The sequence below is a fragment of the Paroedura picta genome, chromosome 7 (genome assembly GCF_049243985.1).
Source record: "Paroedura picta isolate Pp20150507F chromosome 7, Ppicta_v3.0, whole genome shotgun sequence".
Taxonomy (NCBI): Eukaryota; Metazoa; Chordata; class Lepidosauria; order Squamata; family Gekkonidae; genus Paroedura; species Paroedura picta.
Genome location: NC_135375.1, coordinates 68,234,947 through 68,254,243, shown reverse-complemented (window position 1 = coordinate 68,254,243; position 19,297 = coordinate 68,234,947). Strand labels below are relative to the sequence as shown.

The 19,297-nt window shown below is 41.5% G+C and overlaps 1 protein-coding gene across 5 annotated transcripts in view; it reads right to left on the bottom strand.

Annotated features, from left to right (window-relative positions):
- Positions 1-19,297, bottom strand: part of LOC143841059 (guanine nucleotide-binding protein subunit alpha-14) — a 65,202-nt gene that overhangs the window by 21,854 nt on the left and 24,051 nt on the right. For all 5 annotated transcript variants that reach the window (XM_077344738.1, XM_077344735.1, XM_077344734.1 and 2 more), the window contains exons 2-5: positions 16,486-16,670; positions 4,592-4,746; positions 2,009-2,137; positions 399-528 (exon numbers count right to left, since the gene is read on the bottom strand). In XM_077344738.1, coding sequence (XP_077200853.1) covers positions 399-528; positions 2,009-2,137; positions 4,592-4,746; positions 16,486-16,670 — 599 coding nt within the window. The remainder of the gene's footprint in view (positions 1-398; positions 529-2,008; positions 2,138-4,591; positions 4,747-16,485; positions 16,671-19,297) is intronic.

Below are 19,297 nucleotides of genomic sequence, written 5' to 3'. Positions count from 1 at the left end.
TTAAAAATGCTGCAAACTATAATATAATTTTAAATGCAATGCATGTTAAGATTCTACAAACCACTGCAAGCATATATAACCCTTGAAATACCCTTTTGTCAGGATCAGTGCAGAATGTGGCCCTGAGTTAGCCTGGTGCTACGGACCCTACACATCTGGAAAGTAGTTTAGTTGAAAGCCAGTGGGATTCCTAAACTACCCAAGAAGTGATATTTATGCAGGCTTCTTAGGTCCATTCTTTTTTCATATGACACCCACTCCACCCCTGATCTCATTCGGTATTAAAACCATGAATAAGGGAGAAGTATGCTTTAGATACAGACAAATTGCTCAGAAGACAATGTACAATAGGGGGAGGACTTAACTGAAACAACCTAAAATACTTTTCTTTCCTTTACCTCATTGTCACATTCTGCCAAGACTTGATCATATTCACTTAGAGCAACTAAGAATATTATGGAGGTAACACTTTCAAAACAATGAATCCACTTTCTTCTTTCTGACCTCTGTCCGCCAACATCCACCATTCTGTTAAGCAGAAGCAGAAGTAATTGAGTGTTCTGGACTTCCAGAGCTTTTATCAAACACCAGCAGACTCCTCTTTCTACTAATTAGCTATCAAACACCGAATGGTGTTCCTGTAATATCATCCATTTATTCATAGCAGTTGTTCAGGTGTTGTCTTAATCTGATGGTATTGTTATCTGGATACAATATAAAAATCCAGAATAATATGGAAGAGTTCAAGTGGTAAATTAGTAGTATTTTTGCAAATAAAACTGATTGAATAACCTACCTTTATGGATCCACCAGAAAATCAGAAGAACCTTTGCTAACATTACTATCCCAGCAAAGGCTAATATGGTTTGGAGGAATACATCCTATTACATAAAATTAGGATAAATAAACTCTAAAAAATTATGGTATACATAAGAATTATGGCCACTTTGTGCAAGGTCAACTGGAACTGTATGGTCAAATTATTTAGCCAAAGGTTAGTCAATTCAACTGTAAAGATAGTGAAAGAACTATGATAAACAGTGGTGCATCACAGCAGTATGCACCAATGAAATGGTACTAGTAACTACAACTACTGTCAGGTGTGATAGAAGAGTAGCATTCAAGGCAATTAAATAAGCCATGTGTAGTAAGGAGATGGCAAAATATAACTTCAGAAATGGAAGAAATGGAAGAAATGGAAGCATTTCACTTATATGCGAGTACATATGGTAGATTTGGCATAATCTTATTAGCTTGGGGATTTCTGGTAAGGATTTATGACAGACTGATGCCTTCATAGGAATTTTGGTGGGAGGATCACTTGGGCATGAAATCAGGGTCACTGTGGGTGGGCAGGTAGTTGTGAGTTCCTGCATTGTGCAGGGGAGACTAGAGTAGATGATCCTGGAGGTATCTTCCAACTCTGTGGTTCTATGATTCTAAGACTATATTATAGGTTCAAAAACAGGGAAGTTTGATATTACCCACAGTAGAGGACCAGCTGGTGAAGATGATGGAATTTGCAGAGATGGAGAAACTTAGTTCTTTGATTAAAGAAAAGACAATATCTACAGTTGTTGCTAACTAGAAACACTTTATGAACTTGATGATTAAGGAGAAAAAAGATTTAGAGAACAGGAAAAAACCAGTTCAATTAGAATCATAAAGTATCTGATAACTTTGTAATTTTACTTATATTTGTCATAGAGAAAATCAGAAGTATTTCCTTTATGTATGTGTAACTCCTTTCTTTACGTTTTGCACCTAAAAAGCTTTTAACTTTTCCCCAAAAAAATTATACAATAAAAACTACTTAAAAGAGAAAAAAATCTTATCAGCTTGATATAGTCTGTTCATAAAACAGTCAAAAGACTTGTTTCATTTGGGTCATATTAGATGTGACATCACTGCCCATGCTGTCATAGCTGGTCATACCTATAGGACTGAGCTGGTAATTTGGTATCACTATGTCTCAAGAAATCTGTTATCTTCATATCACCAAGCTTACCTAAATATTGTATTTTCTAAATCAAAGGGGTATTCAATGATTCCAGTAGTTGGCACTCTTACTCTGAGCACATCTTGTTGTGTCGGCACGTATGATGGGATGCCAATACGATCCATGTCTGAGAGGTAACTGCAAAAGAAACGGTGCTCTATTTTCAATGTATTTTGCTCAAATAACACAGTCACAAAAAACAGAAACTGTTATAACTAACCCAATTGGGAAATCCCTGGTTGCAATCTCACCTCTGCCATAAACTCAGCAAGCAACCTTAGATAGGCCATTCGTTCTTACCTTCAGCCGACATCTGTAATATAAGACAGGACAGTCCTACCCTAGGCAGTTATTGTAAGGACTGCAACAAGCTAAGTGTGAAACTGTTTGGAGGGTAAAAGCATTACAGGAATTATAAAAAATATAAATATTGGTCAATGGAAGCACTTAAAAGATCATGAACTATTGTACTTAGAAACTAAGAGGAATCCTTTATTTTAAAAATTCTGAAAGCAGTAAGAGAGTTTGCACCCAAAATGCATTATTGTGGCAGACAATCGGTATGGTTTAATACACTTTGCCCATTGATCCTAGAGTCTATGATATCCATAGTGTGGCACTGCAAGAATCTTGGCTAGGCCTGTCTAATCCAAGGAAAGCATAGCAGCTAAGCCAATGGGGCAATGACACTTGCCTGACAACAATTCCAGCTTATTTGCACCTACAACATGTTGTTAAAAGTTAGGGCCAGATGGCTAAAGGACAATAGAATCCACCATTTTAAAGAGGCAACAACAAAAAGATCTGACACACTTACAGGCCAGTTGTAAAAAATGCATAGCACGAAACTGTGCCCTTGCTCAATCACATTTATAAAGAAAATGTTGGTTTTTGTACCTAACTTTTGAGTACCCAAAGTAGTCTCAAACGGGCTTACAATCACCTTTCCTTCCTCTCCCCGCAACAGACACCCTGTGAGGTAAGTAAAGCTCAGACGGCTCTGACAGAACTTCTCTTTGAAAACAGCACTATCAGGACTGGGGACTAGCCCAAGGTCACCCAGCGGGCTGGATGTGGAGGAATATGGAATCAAACCCAGCTTGACAGATTAGAAGCTGCTGCTTTTAACCACTACACCTACCCTTCCTCTCTCCACAAGAGACACCCTGTGAGGCAGGTGAGGTTGGGAGAGCCATAAGACAACTGTGACTAGCCCAAGGCCATCCAGAATTTTTCACAATTCAAGCAAGAAACTTCATTTCTGATGGATATAACCAGAGAAATACTATTTTCCTCATTAACTAGGAGAGTGAACAATTGGTTAGTAGTATTGTGCCAATAAAAAGAGAGTTATATAAAGGCAGATCCTATTAATCCCATCTGTTGACTTCTAAGACTCCTGTTATGCCAGCCTTTCTCAATCTTTTGACCAAGGAATCATCCCTGAAATATTCTTCAGGCTTTGAGTAACCCTCCCAGCCATGCCCCTGGAAGTCACATGTTTACAGTGTGAATTGCATCACTCATAAAATGAAATGCTTGTTGAATAAGAGATTTTTTTACTTTTTGTGAGTGCAGTACTTTGTCTGAGCAAAACAAGGAAGTATTTATTTCAGTTGTCATAAAGCTCACCATGCAAACTAGCAATTCTCCTCAGGAGAAATGATATGCACAATTTGGAGATCACCTGTAACTTTGGGAGATCTCCAAGTACCACTAAGAGGTTGGCAATACTAACCAGACCTGAGAATATAATTTCCTAGGGTTGGAAATGGCTGCCAGGGCAAGGGGAAACCTGGAAACCAAGGAATCCTTGTGCAGGCTGTGCAGTCCATGCACTGGATCCAGGTGTAGTAGCTCTTGGATAGGGACATCAGTCTCCAGGAGGAACCTGGGGATCCCTTGGAATTACAGCTCATTTACAGACTATATTCTCCAGTCTATAGAGTTTCCCTGAAGGAAATTGCTGCTTTGGAGGGTAGATGCTGTGGTGTTCAACACAGTCCTCTCCTGTTTGAATATCCTTTTGCTTGCAACAACCTTCCTCCAGTCATTTTCTGCCAGTGGGGCTCTGAGAAGAAATTCTGAGAAGGGGGAAATGGAAGAAAACAGTAGGGGGAGTGCAGCTGATTCATCTCTTCCCTCTCATCCCTTTTCCATTGTGTGTGAATTCAACAAGGCCATCACAGACCAGACAGATTAGCAGAAAGTCACTCTGTCCTCCTAAATCCTGCCTGGGTTATTTAAAAATATATATATCAAAATCTCCATGCCCCAACTGGAGTAATCCTGGTATTACTAGTAACCCTAGTTGAGGATCACTGTGCTATGCATTCCTTTTTTTTTTAAGCAACTTTTTCTGGTAGAATCTTTTTCTTTTGAGAGAAGTTTTTCTCTGTTAAAGAAAGACTTGGTGGAATGGAATCAAAGGATTCAGACTTTAGTAATACTGAAGCAAAGGTGGGAAGGATTTTTAAAAAACTAGCTATGAGAACAGACCACTATGCATTTCGTGTCAAAATATAAGAATTTAATGGATGAAAATGTAAAAATATAAGAATTAAATGGAGTGCATCACAGTATTATACGTACTACTTAGTCGAATCAGACAACTGGTATTCTCTCCGCCTGTCATAGCATTTTTGGATTCCTGGGTCCTCCCACAGCTTTTTAATTGCTTCTATGTATTTCTTGTCCAGTGTTGTTATTTGGTCCACCTCTACTTCTCCAATCATTTTGCTATTCTCCTGAGTAGGAGGGAAGAAAGGAATAAAGAGAAGGTTACAAATTTATACTCAGTTTAATCTGCAGTGCTTCCCATTCCTCATAATGGGAAACAAATTTTCCATCATGCACAGACTACCCTTTTTAATCAATTGCCTGGAATCAAAACTAATCACTATATCTAACTATCAGCGTGGCCCCATCCGTGGATAATTAAATCCAGAAGCTGAGTCCATGGGCAGACAAGACAGATCTTTCAACAAACTTGAGCAAAACCCTAAATTTGCAGAAAAATCTGAAATCTAGGCCCACCAGCACTACAGAAGCAGCACCTGAATCTTTAAGGACTGGCTTTTGTGACCACTGCTAGGCAACTACAATAGTGTTGAATGTCTCACAGATTTATACAAGAGATACAGCGTCATGAAATACAAAAACACTAAACCACTGTGTATAGGTATAAACAAATTACTAGACTTTAAAAAATCACTCTATAATAATCTTTCACATAACAATATAATAAAACCATTCCAAAGTGATACAATGCAATATCATCAATTACAGATTCAAAAGCAGTCCATTAACAATCTTTAATAGTAAGCTTAAGACTCCAGGACTGGCCTGGAGATATATAATATATACTCTATTATTAGTCAGAGTAGTTCAGCAGTGGAATAGGCTGCCTAAGGAGGTGGTGAGCTCCCCCTCACTGGCAGTCTTCAAGCAAAGGTTGGATACACACTTTTCTTGGATGCTTTAGGATGCTTTGGGCTGATCCTGCATTGAGCAGGGGGTTGGACTAGATGGCCTGTATGGCCCCTTCCAACTCTATGATTCTATGATTAATTATTTATTATTATACTTTAATATTATTATTATATTCCTTGCAACAAGGCTCAGGATGGCTTACAATATACTTAATGCCATTAGTTTCTGCAGCCACTTGAGTGGTCGCGCTGCCCTGACCCTCCGGCCTCCCCGATTATGCACGCGGTCAATTTGGCGCCACGTCTGGTGGCGCCCTGGTCGCCCGGGAAGCTGCGCTTTCTTCCGCGTTCCGCTAACGCGGCTTTTTCGGCTGGTTGCAGCCGACTCCGTGCGTTATCGGTGATTTTAGTCGCCGCCATTCCACCCCGAACGCGCACTAAAATCCCCGTGCATAATGGGGCTAAAACATTACAATTGAAACATTTCTGTCACTATTTCCTCCCTTCACTGCTCCACTGGCATTTGTATACAGAGTTATTCCGAAGAACCTCTGGTGGGAAGTTTCTCTGTGTGGGGAACAACAATACAGAATTGGAGGGAGACCCATAGTTGTTTCTCATTTTTGTCCTGGCCTCAACCATAGGCCTTTGGAAGAGCATCATGGTACAGGGCCCAGATCTCAGTTGGTAGTTCATTCTAGCAGGTGAGAGCCAGGACCAAAAAGGATTGCAATGTTCTCTGGAGGATGTACTGGGAGAGGCAATCTCCTAGGAATGCCAATGCAGTTGGTGGAGGGTAGGTTGAATATAGGCCCTCCATGAGGTTCCTTTTAGGACCCGTGCAGTTGCATTCTATACCAGCTGTAATTTCCAGATCATAGCCAAGGGTAGGCCTGCATAGAGCCTAGAGGTGACCATCACATGGATCACTGTGGCTAGGTCTTCCAGGGCCAAATAATGTGCTAGTAGCTTCACCTTGCATAGGTGGTAAAATGCCTGAGCTACATTTGTGATCTGAGCCTCCATAGTAAGAACACACACACTATTTAATATCTTAGTCTATGTTTATATTATGAGTTATGAATGAATGCTATCAGCGAGAGACTGGAACAGTGTTTGAGTCCCAACCCCAATAGTTCTGGTGAATGAGGACTGATTATAAAAGTGAACTGGAATCACTTGTCTGTGGATGTCTCTGGGAGTGAGGACCTGAGATGTCAAATGGTCATGACTCTCTGTAGATTTTAAAAGAGACAAGAAGGGGCCACTTGTGCCATTCTGACCTGCTGATAACCCTGAACCAGAGTGGTTTGAGAGGGTGGCAGGCACTCTGTGTGAGTGGAAAGTGACATAAGTCTCTCTTGCATATACAGACGAGTGCAGAGAGGAAGGGAATGAATAGTCTTGTTCCCCTAACTTGATTTTTTCACCTTCTCAATAGCTTTTCTTTGCCCTGGGAACAGGTGGCACCAGAATTATAAGTACCTGCACAACATAAAATAACCTCTTGTCAAGGTGCTGGAAATGGAATTAAAAGAGCTGATTTCAACATTAAAACACAAACATCTGCTGATAAATCTAAATTAGTAGATGCTTTCACTTGCACCAAAGTGGCCTTCTAGTTTTCTTATCAAATGGAGGGTGCTCAAGAGTGAGTTTAGCAAGAAGACATTTGCATTAAAGAGGAAGTGGGCAGCTGATGAAAGCATTCTTTCCTGTAGCTAAGAGAGACAGTCTGGCAGCAGCCAGGTCAAGTGGGTTTCTAGAGGGAGGGGGAGCCAGTTTGACTGGCAGACAGTTTCATATTGCTCTGTTTATTGGCAAAAATTTAAGGCTTAGAAACGTAGGGTTCATTAACAAAATATACCTCAGCCAGATTTTAGCAGTAGATATTTCACAACAGTTGCTAAAACAAAGGCAGTCGTTCTCCTACAATACTGTTTCAGTGAGTCATGATACCACAGCAAATTGTATCAAACAACACATGCACAATTCTATCAACCATATGAAAGTCCATGACATAAATCAGGGAACACTTACTGAAGAGAGGCACACTGGGCCATTTTTCAAAGCTCAGTTCCAAGGTGCCCCTGCTGCTAGCAGTGTAGAAGGCAAGAGGTTCGGCTTAGGCCCGTCACTGCCTGCAAGGCCTGGACAGCTACCAGTGCCTCCATCTCAAAGCCCCGTGGTACTGGCAGGGTACCAGGCATCTGCTTGTTTCCACAATAAACTGACCTTGTATTTTATTGATATTTGGGTCAAAGAGTCTGCCTGCCCCTGCCTTAAAAGTATATTCCATGCAATGCAGTCTACAGTCAAATGCAAACAAGCTTGAATAAAATTTATCAGAATATTCATTTGGGACTTTTTAAAGTCTCCTCTCCCTTGCGCAGAGTGGCTTTCAAACAAAAAGTAATAAAAACAAAACATAAAAAGATATTAAAAATCAGTATAAAAACCAGACCATACAAATAGACCCCAGAAAGCTTATACCAAGTTTCCAGACTAGAATAGTATTTTTAAAAAACATCCCCTTAATTAAAAGCTTGAGGGAACAGAAAGCCTCTGATGCCTTAAAAAAAATGCAGGCACCAGGTAAACTGCACGGGGGAAAGCATTTTATAAGTAAGCTGGCACTACTGAAAGAAATCCATCTCTGCTTGCCGTCCATCTCACCTCTGGAGGTGGGGCTGGGGGGACACAGAAAGCAGGACTTGAGACAGAGAGCCAGTGGAGTCATCGCTGGGAGACTCCATCCAGTTAATGTCCCCAGGCATGTGTTCAGGATTGCCACATTCCCACATGGACTACTGGTCTGATTGGTCTGACTCATGTCATGATAAGCAGAGTTGTGTCATGCATATTAATGGCCCCTTGTTAGAGTCACTCCTAGTGGCTTCATGGAGATGTTAAACTTTAGAGGCAGTTCAGGCACAAACCCAAAGCAAAAGGCCTCAAAAAAATTCCCAGGAGCATCAATATCCTTATCCATTGTTGTTCCTCTATATATTTATAAAACAGCCTAGGGGGAGGGGATGTGTCCGGCTGTCCAAGTTGGAATAGGGCCAATCAGGGTGCAGCCAGCTTTGCCCTGATTGGCCTTAAGCCTGCAGCTCCCACCCTCCATCCCTGGACTCTAGCCTCTTTGCTCTCAGATGCCTCAGTGCCTGGAGCCAGCAGCAAGTAAGGAGAGAGGCCCTAGGCAAAGGATCATGGTGAAGGGCCTCCTAACGAGGGCCTCTTGGCTGGGCCTGCTGCTAGGCTGGGCCTGCTGCCAAGGGCCTCCTGGCCTGCTGATTGCTCGTTAAGGACTGCTAAGGAGCTCTATCCCAGCCCTGCTAATGAGCTGCCCCACCCACCCCACTTGATTTGGCTGCGAGCTGCCACCCAAGGCTACCTTAAACTGCCTGGCCAGGGGCCAGGGGAGGGGGCCCTTTCAAGGCCCGTTCTTAGGAACGGGCTTTGAAGCTAGTACCATTATAAATTCAATGAGATTATTGTAATTAGGCAGTGTTACAATTGTGGTAACTGGAACGGAAGCATTTTTCCTGGACAAGATTCCAAAAGCTCTGGAGTCATAAAAATTGGAGTCAAAGTCCTGAATGCTCAGCATTGTGCTTACTGGAGCTAATAAATGCTTTACTCCAAATCTCAAAAAAGAATGAATGGGGCTTGGCCTAAATATGTACTATCAAGATTGGGTTAGTTCAATCTAAGCATCTAAATCTGCCTTTTGCCTCCAAGGGAACATATCGGGAGTTCTCAATAAAAAGTCTGTTGTCGCCATGGTAACACAGCACTTTTTATCTAGATCCCTTTTGTATTGAACACTGTACCCAACAACTCACAATAGCTGAGCTGCAGCAGAACAGTTACTATGATTACAGCATTTACACTAATTTCTGAGTACCACCACCCCTTCCTACAGGACCTGAAATATACTCATTTAGGACAGCAGTTTGAAACCTCAAATGCATTAATATCAAACACAAAACTTGCTAAGCAAGAGCAAAACATCATTCTGTTCACTAAGCATTCTTTAACATAAAGAGGATTAGTGTGAAACAAGGTGCTGGATTAGATGGACTAATGGTCTCAGCAGCTCTCTTCTTATGTTCTTAATTGCAATGTGAAAGAAAAGTCCAAAGGAGCAGCAAGTATAGATTTCTGAATTTATTTCTCAAAAGAGTAAAATCCACAATGGCTGGATATCTTTCACAGACAAAAATAGTGAGGAATTACGGTATGTTTTTATGCGCTCTTCCTCAACATTAAACCATGTCTCACTACATATGCTATTCCATTCAGTTCTTACATCTGCATTCTCACCAAGAAGGGCTATACAGCCTCTTTATTTTATTGCATTTCTTATTTGGAATTGTAGATCGGAATAGTCATTGTAATGTAGTGCAATGAATAGCAAAATGAAATCTAATCAGGAATGGTAGATTGGAATGTATTTTTCTGGTATGGTGAGTCACCTCACCTTAAAAAGCAAGATGCTGTTAGTTACCTCCATTCTTGAGAGGAGAATGATGGAGCAGAACAATGGGTCTGAGTTAATTACTCTCAATCTTGTCAATGTCTAAGATTTGGGAGAGCAAGCCCAAATCCCCAGTTTAGGATCTGAATTCAAACGTTCATTATTCCATAGAAGATTGCCAAGTAACCTTGGACATACATTTAGCCTAAACTACTTTACAGAGTTATTGTGAGGACAAAATGGGGGAGAGGAAAAGGAAGCCACACCAAAAATAAGTATGAATGAAGTAAACAAATCTCACCTCAGAGATAGATAGCAACAAGGACTGAGCATAGATTCCTGTAAATATTCCCATTTAATTATGGGGCTTTCTTCATTTGGGGGGCAGGAGGGAGACACTGGGAAGGGCAAGATGTCCTCCTTACCTCATAAGAGAAGGACCCTTTCTGGTAAGTAATCAATGGTCATTCTCCTTCTGAGGTGGAGGACATCTAAGTTGGGAACTCCCAGAGCAGTGGTTAAACCCTGGGTGGAGCATTACCAGCTACATTCAGTATATGCTGCAAGACAGTCCTCCCAAAGGATGCATTGGCGGAACTGTAGGTGTCCAGTTTGTAGCTTGACAAAAGTAGAGATGTAGTGGACTTGCAAATTTCTTGCACCAATATGCTATTGACAAAGGCTGTGTTAGGTGCATCATACCTAACAGAATGAGCCATGATCCCACTCAGGACAGTACATCTCTGTGCCTTGTAGGGCTCTATGATGCATGCCCATAGACACCTGCTTATTGCTGCCTTGGACTGGGAGGTAGAAGGTGAGATGGAAATGAATAAGGACTCAGATTTTGTCAGATCCTCCATTCAGATAAGGGAGTCCTTTAATGATCTCTGCACATCTAACATGTGCCATTCCCTTTCCCTAGGTTGGACAGTGTTGGAGCAGAAAGATGGTAGGTTAATCGCTTGTTTGTTATGAAAAGGTGAATTAATCTTTGGTTAAAAGGATGAATCCATTCTGAGGACCACCTGATCCTTGTGGAAGATGCAAAGTCCCAATTTGGCCAACTGTGTGTCTAATCTGGACATCTGGTGTACCAAGGTGATGGCAACCAAAAACAGTGGCCCATTCCACACAAGTTAAATGAAGCAGGAGTGTGGCAAATTGTAAACGCTACTAATTTGCAGTTATGCACGACGTCGCACACAATCTGCCACACTCCTGAAACCCATCCGCAAAAAGCGATTCGTTGTAGCACTTAAAGGGAAATCCAGAAAAGTGGATTCACCATCCAAAAAGCGCTACACTCTTGCAAGCAATCTGCAACACTAGCGAAAAAGACCTGTGTATTAACATTGTTGCGGTTTCAGCAAAGTCCCTCTCCCTGGCTCTCTCCTCTGAACTAGGCTAAGCGATCGCCATTTTTTTTTCTCGAAGCGAGCGGAGAGCAACGAGCCAGCGAGCCTTCATTCACCAAGTGAGGCTTCTCCGGCTGCAGTCCCTCCACAGAGCTGCTTTAAAGCTCCCCTAAGTCACCAACCACAACACAGCCCCGTTTGCAAGTTCCCTTTATTTTCGGCCAAATATCGCGCCCGTGCACAGGGGGGGTTCACTCGGGGGAGTGTGGCAACGATGAATCGGCAGCTCACACGCCAGCTGCCAGCTAGATGGGTATCTACGTTAGGAGGAAGCAAGGAATCAAGGCATATTCGTTGCAACGTGTGTTTTTCTTTTTTTTTAAACCTGTGCTTAAAGGGAAAGGGGCTTCTCCAGAGCATGATAACAACCGCCCATTGGCTATTCGTTGGATTGACGGCCAGGGGCAGGACAAAGCATGAAAAAAATCGCTTCCTTTCTAGTGATTTTTGGCAAGACCAGAAACCTGTGGGAAACGATTGAAACGCTACTGGATTCCACTATAAAGGCAGGTATCCGTCACACTGAATTCCACTATTTTAAATTCCGTTATTTCTTTCTGCAAGCAATTTGCCACATTGATCCTTGTGCGGAATGGGCCTGTGTCTTCATCCTAAGGAATCGTAAAGGTAAAGGTAATCCCCTGTGCAAGCACTGGGTCATGCCCGACCCTTGGGGTGACGCCCTGTAGCGTTTTCATGGCAGACTCAATACGGGGTGGTTTGCCAGTGCCTTCTCCAGTCATTACCGTTTACTCCCCAGCAAGCTGGGTACTCATTTTACCGACCTCGGAAGGATAGAAGGCTGAGTCAACCTCGAACCGGCTGCTGGGATTGAACTCCCAGCCTCATGGGCAGAGCTTTCAGACTGCATGTCTGCTGCCTTACCACTCTGTGGCACAAGAGGCTCTTAAGGAATCTTAGGGAGATGGTTTGTACTGGCTCGAAAGGAGATTTAGTTAAGGTGGAATCAATCACATGTACATACAATGTAGGAGAGTAGTGTCATACTGGAGGATCACATGTAGCTGTGTCCTTTAAAAATTTTCATATATGCAGATGATGGTCAGGGGAAACCTTTGGACTGATGGCCATAACCATGGTCAGGGCTGCCACCTGCCTGCGCTGCACGAAGGCCCTTAGTTGCCTTTCTGCTAGGATGTCTAATACAAGATTGATAAAGTCAAAGACAATGGGTTTTTTCTTACTTCTGTACCAGTGAGTGAAAGCTTTCCATGTGCAACTATATATTCTGGTGGTGGAAGGAAGCCTAGAGTCTAGCATAATGTTGACTACCTCAGAGGCATAACCTCTTGCTGTTAATGCTTCACTTTCAATAGCCACACCGTGAAATTGTGCCACTGTGGCTGGGTATACCAAATGGGACCCAGAAGTAGATGGTCAGGAGTCACAGGAAGTGTGAGAGGTTGATGGACAGACAATTGTAGCATGAATACCATAGTCTGTGTGGCCACCAAAGGGCCTCTGCCTGCTGGTACTGGACCTGTTGGGGTACCCATGGTGGAATAGGAATTGCCAAACAAATGTAAATCAGAGCATCCATCTTCTCTGCCAAGGGATGATGAAACCTGTTCATTAGTGGTAAACAGATGGTTTTGGTAAGTAGCAAATAGATCTGTGACTGGAGTGCCAAAATGATCTGCTATGATTTTGAATGTTTGTGGGTTTCAGTGACCACTCCCCTTCTGAGATCTGTTGACCACTCAGACAGTCCACCTGAACACTGAGGGAACCATTCATATGTTCTACCTTCACAGAACTCAAATTGATCTCTGTCCATAGCAGGATTAATTTGGCAGCTAGGGAATTTAAAAACCATTCATAACAACTGGTTTGCCGTCAGAGCTTGCTATATCTCTCAAAGGTATGTCGAATTAAATCTACCAAAAGGAGAAGGGAAAAAGAAAATCGAAATCAAAACATACTTTAAGAAAAGCTTACAAGGTAAAATATAGTTAAACAGAAAATCTAAACTTCAGGATGTATACAATAAAGGCTCTGTGACTTAAACACATTTATACACAAGAGCTAACTACCCAGAGAACAGCTAAGCCAAGTTCCTCTCCTCTCCTCGGAAAGCGAGTATTTCACTACTCCCTGGTCTAATTAGCAAGACAGCAAGGAAAGAGGAGTAGAGATAAGAGTGCTATTATATACTTGACTCCTTAGTTATTAAAAAAAAACCTACTACTCACAACATCTGTTTTAACATAAGATAACAAAGACAAGACAAGCTAATGACAATTAAAACAACTTGTGAAGAGAATAAATAAAACCTGCATGGAATGCAGCCTTCAAATTTCTTTTACTGGATGGTAATTAAAAAACGTTAAAATCCCTCAGGTAGGCAAACAATTAAAATAAAATAAAACAATAATTAAAACAAATTAAAACAAAGCAAAAGCAAATTTTAAAAACATACAAGCTAACTAATAATAGACTAATAATCAAAATTCCCTTAAATGCTTTTTATCTATTCAATCTTCACACCGATCCAATCCCATTCAAACAAGGGAGGGAGAGGAGATTTTGGCACTGAGTCTGAAACAAAAGAGGAGGGAGAGAGGTAAAGATTAAAAACTAAATAAAACAAGGCTAGATTAAACAGAGAACAAAATCCAAAAGACTAAAGTAAAATAGACTAAAAATGCAGTGTTCCAAAGATGGAGCACAGCCTCACAACATCCTATCACTTTTCTTATCACTCTCCTTAGCAACTAAATGTCCTCATGGTGTTTATTTGCACTACTGTAATTAACACAGTAATTTAACACTGTAATTAATAAGGAAGGCCGAGCGTCAAAGAATTGAGGCTTTTGAACTCTGGTGCTGGAGAACTGCAAGGCGAACAAACCGGTCAGTCCTAGAGGAGATCTGACTGCTCTTTAGAAGGCCAGATCCTGAAGATGAAACTCAAATACTTTGGCCACCTCATAAGAAGGAAGGACTCCCTGGAGAAGAGCCTAATGCTGGGAGTGATCGAGGGCAAAAGAAGAAGGGGACGACAGAGAATGAGGTGGCTGGATGGAGTCACTGAAGCAGTAGGTGCAAACTTAAATGGACTCCGGGGAATGGTAGAGGACAGGAAGGCCTGGAGGATCATTTTCCATGGGGTCGCGATGGGTCGGACACGACTTCGCACCTAACAAAAACAAATTAACACAAGGAATATAGGGAAAGGAGGAAAGAAAATAATCCTATACACCATCTCCTGGTAGTCAGCCACAATGAATAGACCACTAGATTCGGCAATTCCCCCTCCCTTTGAAGAGCAGATTGGAGGGCTTACAAAGGGATATGTGCATTCAACAGCCTGTTCATTTGGCCATTTCTTGCACCTTTTACAAGGCTCCTTCTACACAGTGTTTGCCTTTTCTTTCCACCTACAGCAATTTATTTTCTGCTTCCATACAACACAGCATGTGGCTTTCCCCACTCCTTTTGATTCATCTCAATGGGGAAATGGGAGGATGACTGCCAATCCAGGGAGGGGGCAGGGCTTCCCCACCCCCTTTTAATTACTTTAAAAGTAATTAAAAAATTTAAGACCTTACAGCAGTTCAGGTATAAGGCACAAATCATCGGGGGGGGGGGGGGACACAGAAAAAGAATTACCAAGATGTAGGGGGTCTGAGTGACACGTCTGTCAATCTTGGCCTATCCACCAGACCACCAGGAAGGAAAAGCCCAAGGGCATCAGCCTCTATTGGTGTCCCTGTCAGCCACCTCACCCTCTATGGCAGTGGTCCCCAACCTGCGGGCCGCAGCCCGGTGCCGGGCCGCAAAGGCCATGGCGCCGGGCTGCGGCTCCCACTCCCCGCCCCCCCGCAGTAAAAAACTTCCCAGGCCGCAAGCTTCTTACTGCGGGAGGGCGGGGAGAGGGACTCAGGGCCGGCCGCGCCTGTGTGGGCGTGGCCAGATGCACGGGCGCGGCCCGCAGGCGCGGCCCATGAGTGCGGCCCGATGTGTGGGTGTGGCCCGTGGGCACGGCCCGCTGCGTGGGTATGGCCCGCGCAGGCCACGGGCCGCGCCCCGATGCCCTGCCGGTCCCCAACCTCAGAAAGGTTGGGGACCACTGCTCTATGGCAGCCGTCTCCCCATGCACAACCTCAGAAGGAGGTTTCCAAACTAGGCACAGCTGAGCAATAGCAACCATGCACCACAAGTAAGTGAGTCCACAGCCAGATTTAGCACAAGTCTCCAAACCATGATTCTGCACCCAAATAAAGCTTCTGCCTTCCAAAAACTATTCTTAGAAAAATCCTCCTCTTGCACATAGCATTAGGTTCTCCTTTGCCATTTCCTTTCAGATCTACTTTTGGATTATCTGCTTGCCCAGAAGTTTGAAGCCCTTTCTTAGAAAGGGCACCTCTGTCTAGAACCTTGCTATGGCTGATCCTCTATCTTCTTGCAACACATTTTGACCATCTGTTTCTCCTTTCTTGAGTAGAACATACCGCACAGTATATGTGTGTAAACACAATCTGACTGGAATATTTGGTTCTTAACACAAATATTTTGGTATTGGATATTATGCTTGATATTATGCTTGATATTATTTGGACTTCTATATTGGCTGATTCTGCAAACCAATTTATAGTATTTCTCAATCAGCTTTGTTTTCAATTTAATTCCCTCTAATTTTTCAGCTCTTGCTAAGAAACTCTTCCATTTTTCACAGTATATCCCTTAACAGCTGTTTAAGTGTCACTGTCCAGAGTCTGTGTTATGAGGGTACTCCTATAAGATGGGTTTAAAACCTAAACCAGGAGTTCCTTTAAGAACAGAAGCAAGAGAGAGTGAAAAAGAGTTTTCCTCCTTACATTCCAACTACTAAGATCAGATCTAGTGCAAACCGGGACTGGGCCACTAACACATGAATCTCCCTGATCACAACTCTAATCTCTTCAGTGATAGAACTCAGGTATTTAAACGACTACTCATTTTTTTTAAAGCTGTCCCTTGATATTATAAATATAAGCTATGGAAGTACTTATGATAGAACTGACCAATGTTGCTGCAACCCCATTTCTGAAGTTCTAGAACTACAGAGTTTGCTTTGTTATTCTAACTCCTGACTTAATAAATAAATAGCAATGAGAAGAAATTAGGGTATGATTTGGGGGGGATTCCTACCTTGTTCTGTTCTGATGAATATTGTATATTTAAAGTGTCCATGGCTCTGATCATAGTTTGCATAGCAGTAAATATGTTTTGGTAAACCAATTTTGCAAAGACCTTCCGATCATCTTCTGTATAGCCAGACCCATGGATTATCCTCATTTGTTTAATAAATGTACTCTTACCACTCTCCCCTGTACCTGCAAGAAAACACAAGAAACAAGAAAGGTGAATATTTAATCATGAAATGCACAGAAGGGTTGGGAAAGAAAGGGAAAGGGAAAAAAGGATTTAAAAAATCAAGAAGACAAAAAGTAGGAAAAAATGAATTTTGGTATTAATTAAAAGTAATATAAAAAGAAAAAAAAAGAAAAAACATGTGTGCTTGTGCGCATGTCTGTATGTATGCATGTATGTACATATTTAATCTTTCGGCTCTTCAGAATCTATATTCACTTATATTTCACCCCAAATGAAACAGTAACATATAAGTCAAGGGAATAGGGTTTGTCCAGCAGCTATATTCTCATTTTCTAAAATATTGATTCTTCTATGGTTCCCAACTTCTGAGGAAAAGGAAAGCCAGCTTGTTGTGAGCCACCATAGGTCCCCGAAGAGAGAGAAGCAAGTAAATGTAACTATAAATAAATAAACAAACAAACAAAACCAAGGTCCTGAATTGTCACATAAATTTTATATGCAGTTATCAAAAGTAATAGTCGGGTAGATAATATCCAAAATTTACAACTTCCTTTTAAGCCATCTGATTGTCAAATCAGCCAAACTTCCTTTTTTCTGCATCTCACCAGAGATCACACCTTGATCACACCTTGATCCCTTCAAAAAAAAAAAAAAAAGGCAGAACACCCCCACTGAACAGAAAAGGGGGAGAAAGGACACTCAAATGGTCAATCCACTAAGAAAATATGTTCAATAATCTTTCTTTAAAACTGCAATATAATTAAACACAGTTCAAAAGTTTATTGCAGCATCATAAATCACCCACTGCGACTAATCGTCCATAAACTTTCAAAGCTCTCTTACAAGATATGTCAAACATAGGTGGAAGAATGCCAGCCTACCAAAATAAATTGTAATTCCTACACATCCTTTGAAGTGAGCCAAAGGCTTATGAATTTATTAAGATAAAAATGAAAGAAAATAAGTCAGAAAAAGAAATATTAATAAAAAGGGAACCTTAGCCAGCAAAAGCCATCTTATTCTCAACTGACCTCCCCATCTCCCCCAACTTTGGATGGAGTAAATTTTCTCTATATTGGCATTAGTATACCTTCAGCGAGATAATTTTGGAGCTGTTAAAAACACTCCCAATTCAAGTCACCAAAAGTCCAGAAGAAACAGGCATGTAGCCCAACAAAGACTGTGGACATAGCACATAACAGAAGATGTTAGCAGGCAAAATTTGGAAGAGAGTTTTCAGGAACTACTTCAAGATTATTTGAAGATGTTTAGAGTGAATTCAAGATTAGCAATTTAGTTCATCACATATATTCCCAGGTCCCAAAACAAAATGGCCAATGCTCTCTCACAAAAACCGAAAGTCCCAAGAACAATGGAGACACCTTTTTTGAGAGAAAACAATTTATTTAGTTTTACAATAGTTTATTTTCCAGTCTTCCTTAATACACTATTCCAAGAGAACTTTAATGACCAGCTTTTGTCTGGGAAAGCCAAGTACTGTCATCAGCATAAAACAGAACTGGAATGTTGCAATTTTAAAAAGGGCATACAAACAGACAGCATTGCCTCCATGTCACCACTAGAGGTCACAAAATAACCCATTGCAAAAACACTGAATAACTAAAAACAAATCAATTTTTGAATAACACACCTCTCTTACTACAGTGTATAAATTATTTTAAACATTTTGAAATTAATAAGCTAACAAGTACTGCTGAATTCACTGGCTATTTAAAACATGTCCAAAAGTTAAATTATTCCTGGTTGTGCATACAGTATAGCTATCTCGTGGATGTATTCCTTTAACTTTCCTTCTTCTCCCTTGCATGGCTGTCCTTTTCCCCTGATTAGCAGGACTATGAAATCAACCCTATGGCTGAAGCTAGGTGAAGGCTATCTTCTAGCTCAGGGGTAGTCAAACTGCAGCCCTCCAGATGTCCATGGACTATAATTCCTGCTGGCAGGGGCTCATGGGAATTGTAGTCCATGGACATCTGGAGGGCCGCAGTTTGACTACACCTACTGCCTATAACCCCATGTCCGGACTATAACCACTGTAGACTGCAGGTGCAGACTAATATGACTGAATGCTTCTCCATACAGGAGGCAACCTCCCGTCCCCCCCCCCCCCAAATTCCATACATAAAGAAAATCAGAATTCAGGAAGAAGACTGTAGTAGAATATTTAGCTTCAATACGTCATTTTTCCCATGGAAGAATATTCAGTCATGACTTGCATCTTTAAGTCAAAGTATCCATTGTTTCTATTCACAGTTTAGAAGAAAAACTTATATTTATTTGATTCTAATTAACATTCGTGATCTAAAATAATTCAGCCCAGCCATACGGAAAGTATAACTAAGTGATGGCCTCTAACAGTTGTATGCCACTTTGGGACACCTGAATGCCACAAGCAGGAAGGGAAAGGCAAAGCTGTTATGTAAGTTGAATTTCTTGAAGAAAGCAATTTTTAGATTGTTACTACAATCCAAGAAAATAGGAAACAAAATACAAAACATCTAAAAGATACTTTGAGTTGCATAGGAGGATCCAGAATGAGAAATATTTAGAATGAGCCTATTCAGGTATTATATTCCTGAGTATATTTTTCTTGTTTCTCAAAGCA